Genomic DNA, 6,000 nt, shown 5'->3' with positions numbered 1-6,000 from the left:
AGTACTGAGCAATGTTTAGTCGTTTGGTGTGTTAATAGTGACTTAGAATCACCGATTCTTATATCGACGTTTGCGTTTTTTTTTTTTAACAATAACACAGAGAGAGAGAGAGACAGAGAGAGAGAACGAATGTTGCTATGGCAACCGCTGAGGTCTCTGTTGCAATTTAACCGTAGTATAAGCTAGCGCCGCATTTAGTGCAGCTACGCGTTGATCGCTCTTCTTGAGAAACCTTTATAGCTTTGCCCGTCTGAAGTGTTGTGTGTTTGTTTCTTATATGTTCGTGTGCACATGGCAGCATCTAAGCAACGGTGTACCTCAAGACATGTGGGATGAAAGTTTTCTCGGCAGAACCAGTCGATGCACCGAAGCTGCAGTTGTTAGCCACTATGTCGGCCACCTGTGGTCGGTACCGCGAGACAGTACAGATGGTAGCGTGAAAAGGCCTCGTGCGAAGTGGGAAAGGAGCCGCTGATCACAATGAGCAGGTAAGTGGACAATATGTTGCCGTCTCGCAAAGTTCCCAACTCGAAATTTTCAACGCCGACATTGCCATTCGGTTAACGTTCGCTTCTTTTCCTTTTACCGAGCAGCTCGTGGCCATTCGGCCACCGAACAGATGGTTAAATATACGACATATGACTGCTTCTGACACGTGGGCATTACCAGGCTCTTAGGTTCATTCGAGGATCCACGTAGGAGATCGCCAGGTTTGTTTTTCAAGACAGGTGGGATGGACTCCTTTCTTAATGAAGCGTTTATTTCCCCTCGCACCGCTTTTCCTCGCTGGAGAGCAGCGGCAGTCTATTTTTAGCAACACATTGAAAATAATCTCCACCTTGAGACAGAGACACCGCACACCCCCATCTTCCACCTACTACATGCGCGAGTGAATGGACTTCGACTTATCCTGAAAATGTGAATTAAACAGAGAACTGCCACTCATGTTGCGGTTACGAAGATCTGCACGTTTTGTACATCAACCATAAGGAAGGAAGACGGTAAGAGTTTGATTCCTTTATCGAATAAATTACTGTGGCCATTATCCTCTCACCCAAGTATCTTTCCTCACGTCATTAATGATCTTTGACTTCTGTGGAAAGGCTCACTCACTTTACTTCTGTGAAGGACAGGATTTGGCTAAGAATGGGCAGTGGTCCTGTACCGAAGTATGACTTGCTGCTTAGATCCTCCGTTCTTAAAACTTTCTCTACCACTCTGAAGAAAGCACGATGGTGAAATCCTTTGAAATGTTTGTTTTTGTTTTTTGTTTAATATATATGTGTATTGGTGGGACGAAGTGTTATAGTTGAAAAGAAATTGTAATTTTCAAAGCATGAACTGCTATCCCCATTATAATATATTGGGGGGGGGAGAGATGATAGGTTGTCACCTACCGCACAAGAACTGTACGGTATATGGAAGAAGGGTGAAAATCTTGCAAATCGAAGTACTTAAATTTTTGACCAAAGAGGACAGAAATGCAAAAGAAATCCATGAAAGAATGGGTTTCTTTTGCAGTGTTTGGGGAAGTATAACTAGGTGATACTTCCCCAAACACTGTAGTCATCACCTAGTTATGACATTGTGGTAAAATAGTCAGCACTGTTCAAAAGAGGATTGGAGTTATAAACGACCAGACCATGGATCAGTCGAGGATAATCCAAGCTCTGGTCGATCATCTGAAGCAATCAATTCAGAATCAATTGCCATCGTTGAAGAAAAAAGAATTAAAGTGTATGAACTTGAAAATGTACTTAACTTTTCCCATGGAATCATTTTAACAGTAACACATTAGCATTTGGGACTGTGCAATTTGGGTTCCCAGAAAACTTTCCGTTCATGACAAACATCAGCGAATGGAGTTATCAAAGAGGACTTAAAATAAATTCTTGCTAATCCAGATAGATTTTTATCCCATTTGGTGACTGTAGATGGAAGTTGGCTACATTTTTATGATCCTGAACCCAAATTAGAAAGCATGTTGTGGAAGCAGAAGATCTCCAAGACGAAAAATTTTCAAACCCAATCATCAGATGGAAAAGTGTTGGCCTCAGTTTTCTGGGACGCAAAAGGATTGTTGTCATTTCATTACCTTGTACACAAAACCACAATTGCAGGCGAATATTTTGCCGGCCATATGACAAAATTAAGAGCTGCAATTCGGACAAAAAGATGAAGAAAGTTGGGTCATCGGATCTTACTTCTCTAAAGCATCAATTAAACCACCCCTGTACAGTTGGATCTGGGCCCCAAGTGACTGTTATTTGTTCAGAAACTTTAAGTCTCGCCTTGGTGGAGCTCACTTTAAAGAAGACGAAGAATTAACAACTACTGTGGAAGCACGGTTCGATGCCCAACTTGAAGAATTTTTTTTCAAGGATTAAACTGTTTGCAGATTGTATGAAAGAAGTGTGTTGAACTTCGGGGTGAATACATTGGAAAAACAAAAAAAGAGGATTTTATAATATGTCGTTTATTCTCCGTTGGAACTTTTTGCCCGCCATTACGCGGACGGCTGTTTCAACGCTGATTGGCACCTCATTGGTGGATATTCTATACCATATTTAGTTTTCTTTCTTTCTTTCTTGATAACTTACAATATGACACATTTTCGCAATTTGTACAAAAATTTCTAAGAAATAAGTCTCTTAGCTTCTAAATTTTTCTGTCACAGTTGTCTTAAAAATAAACGAGTCCTATTTTTGTGTCAACTACTTATCCCTAAAATGCTTTGTATTGCATCTTGAGTTGTAGCTCTCTTAACCACGTTATTTTGCAGTGTCGTACAGGATTCAGAATATTGCAAAAGAATATTTCTCAGAAAATTTTACGCGTTCCCCTTCTGTATGAAATGTGTGGCTGTAAGTGAATATCTTCTGTTTTATAAAAATAGAAATGTCGTCCCATTTGTAAATGTAAAGTGATTTATATAAATGATTCGGATGCTGAAAACTTTCTGCTGAGTCGCTTTATAAGTATTTCATTTCGGATAAAGCATTTTATATGACTTTTGACTCTTCACTCATGTTTCGCTTAAAAATAAAAACACTGTAGAACGATCGAAGTGTACGAATATTGTCCCGATATCGAGAAGTAAACTATTTAAGAACGAGGAAGATTTCATCCTGTTTATAATTATTCTTACATGAAATTTTCATAAGAGTTTTTAAATTTCGATATTAATAATGATACAAAATATATTATGAATCCTCGTGATCGATAACGGGCAGAATGACTTTTTGTAATACAAAACAGGGCTGAATTCCACATCACTCGTTTTAATAATAAGAATTTTAAACGTGTCACCATAAAGAGTAAAACACTTTGACTCCTCCAAAGAGTAGATCTCGTTGATTAATTTGGCTACTCTTTGGTAAGTATGGTTCATTCTTCTGCAAGCGTTATCTATGGCACTTGCGTGTAAGCTGTAACCATAACACAGTGGTTACAACCTTTTCTGGATTCGAATCCTTTAGAGACAACAGGATCATTTACGGACTCTTTCATACTGTGGCAGAGTTCGTTTAGTCTTGAGCGAGGGTTGCACGGTTTTTCGACTAGGAAAGAGGCAAATGCACAATATTACAGAAAGGATAAACGGATGTCTCATGGCCTTAGCTTCCTTTGGCTTAATACACACACAAGCGCTTGGGACGCGGAGCTATATAATAATAATAATAGCAGGTTTGTCCGTCCTAGGTGGCATAGTAGTTACGCATGCTGTGCTACGATTTCGAATCTCTACAAAAATACACCGCCCATTATTAAGCTGAAGGACTGTTTTATTGGCTTCCGTAACAAAGAATATGATGTAAATTCGTCTTGCCACTGGTGGCTGTTGCGAACCATAAAGCACATTGTGTAGCCTGCGAAATCTGAAGTAACTCGGGGAAACATTCTCTTTGATGGCGTCCTCACAACTCAAAGCTTCCTAACAACCTGGAACCAATACACAAGGAGCTACCTCATTGACACCAGTTCAGACCAATAATGAAAGCCTCATCTAACCTCAAAGTCACGGAGAAGTGCCTTCTTCCCGTATTAATCAATCAGATTCAGATTAATCAATCAGAATCAAAGTGATTCTCCATATAGCCATTATGCATTCAAACGGGGTCCACCATTATTAATCAGCTAGCAACCACCAATGTCATTCTAGAGGCTCTTCAACGTAGGGCTGAGTTAGCAGTTGCTTACCAAGGTTTTCCCGCACTTGACTGCATTCATTTACTTTCCCTCCTTCAGTTGAGTGAGGAAGCATACCAGATCAAAGGTGATATTCTTGAATATTTTTAGTCTGCCTTAACGAGTAAGGTTCTCCACCTGTCTGTGAATAAGAAATCTTTCACACGGTCCGTTAACGTAGGTGTTCCACAAGGCAGAGTTCATCTATCTGGGCTCCTTTTCCTGCTGCAACCATCCATTTCTGTGACAGCAAAGGGATTTTATTAGCTATGCTGATCTGAAGCTCCTCTATTGAATACGCGAGACCGACAGGTCAGATACCGCACCCGTCTATCATCAGCAGAGTACAGAATCTAATAACATACCTTCGCAGTTCTTCCTAAAAATAAATCGAACGAAATCTGCTCTAATGATAGTCTCTCTAAAAACACACCCAGAACCTGGAAATCCATGGGACGCCTATCCCACAGAAGAAGCAGAGATCTCGGGGTCATTTTTGACTCTAAACTCAGTTTCAAACACCATGTTACAGATATCCACAAGAAGGTTTGTAGACCCAGATGGCTTGCCAAGCAACGCCTTCATGTTATCCTCATGTACGAGAATACATTTCAATACATTTCAATACATTTGCTGGTTTGTTCAGCCTGTCATTACTTATGGAGCTGAAATCTAGCGTCGGCAGCAAAAACCGCCGAAAACTATCTATTCTGCTGGGTACTGGCTGCTTCGTTGGATCCTGTATAAGCATGAACTTCTGCCCCTCACACACCCTTGGCAAATAACGGAACTACTAAACTTAAGAAAAGTTTCAAAGCGAATCTTTGCACTCCGCTTACTCGCAACGATAAAAAATGACAGCGGGCGAAATAAATAAGCCTGGCTTCTAGCAGCTGTATCAGTGGAGAATCCCCGCCACCTCAGCCATCCTGAAGAATCCTCCCATATCTCCTCAAATTAAGATAAACCAGACAACAATAAAATTCTCCAAACGACTCAAGTATCTAGGGGTCATCCTTCATCACAACCTATCCTTCAAAGACCACCTACAAAACATCCGAACCAAGGTTAGGAAATATGCTGCCCTCGTTGCTAGGGTGGCTCGAAGGGACTGGGGCCTTGGTCGGCGTACGCTACATATCTTCTACAAAGCCATATTCATACCTATCATCACATATGCCTCTGGCGTATGGTATCACAAGGCTACTACCGCAGTGAAACCGACGTATCATCAACTCAACCCAAAGATCGATTCTACTCTTTACTTCTCGTGCCTGCAGCACGGTGAGCACCCACGCTTTACAGGTCCTGACCGGAGTTCTCCCCCTTGACCTGGAGATTGTGGGTAAAGGCTTACTTTACCATCTGGCAAAGGGCACCTCAAGGACCTGTCTCGGACATACAACTGACCCAGCAAATAACCGCACCACTGAAAAGAAGAGGCTCTACGCTCACCTGCTGCAGGTGTGGCAAGAGAGATGGACAAACCCCCATACAGGGGAGATAACCAGAAAGTTTATACCTGACGTCGGCAGGGTCTACCCTAAGTTCCCAACGTGGTTCTCACCTGGACTCCATGCAGCATACCTTCTCACCGAACATGGTGCCATCAATGCCAAACTTTTCCTTTTGGGAATTGAAGAGGACCCTACCTGTGTTTGTGGTGGTCTGGAGAGCTGGCAACATCTAATGTATGATTGCCAGCTTTATGACGACCTCCGCAACATCTTAATAACAAAGATCCTATATTGTCCTAGAGGACGGGAACACAACATACTGGATACAAAACAAGAGTACCTGGCTTTCTCCTGC

General features: G+C 41.5%; 1 protein-coding gene across 5 annotated transcripts in view; it reads left to right on the top strand.

Annotated features, from left to right (window-relative positions):
• Positions 1–260: 260 nt before the first annotated feature.
• The window catches only part of LOC150084530 (uncharacterized), a 138,110-nt gene continuing 132,370 nt past the window's right edge, over positions 261–6,000 (top strand). For all 5 annotated transcript variants that reach the window (XM_090375296.1, XM_090375293.1, XM_090375295.1 and 2 more), the window contains exon 1: positions 261–488. In XM_090375296.1, coding sequence (XP_090231422.1) covers positions 481–488 — 8 coding nt within the window. In that variant the 5' untranslated portion in view covers positions 261–480. The remainder of the gene's footprint in view (positions 489–6,000) is intronic.

Source organism: Mastigoproctus giganteus, chromosome 6, assembly GCF_048544385.1.
Source record: "Mastigoproctus giganteus isolate SK-2022 chromosome 6, ASM4854438v1, whole genome shotgun sequence".
Lineage (NCBI taxonomy): Eukaryota > Metazoa > Arthropoda > Arachnida > Uropygi > Thelyphonidae > Mastigoproctus > Mastigoproctus giganteus.
Note: the sequence above shows the minus strand (reverse complement) of the source record. Positions and strands in the feature narration are given on the sequence as shown.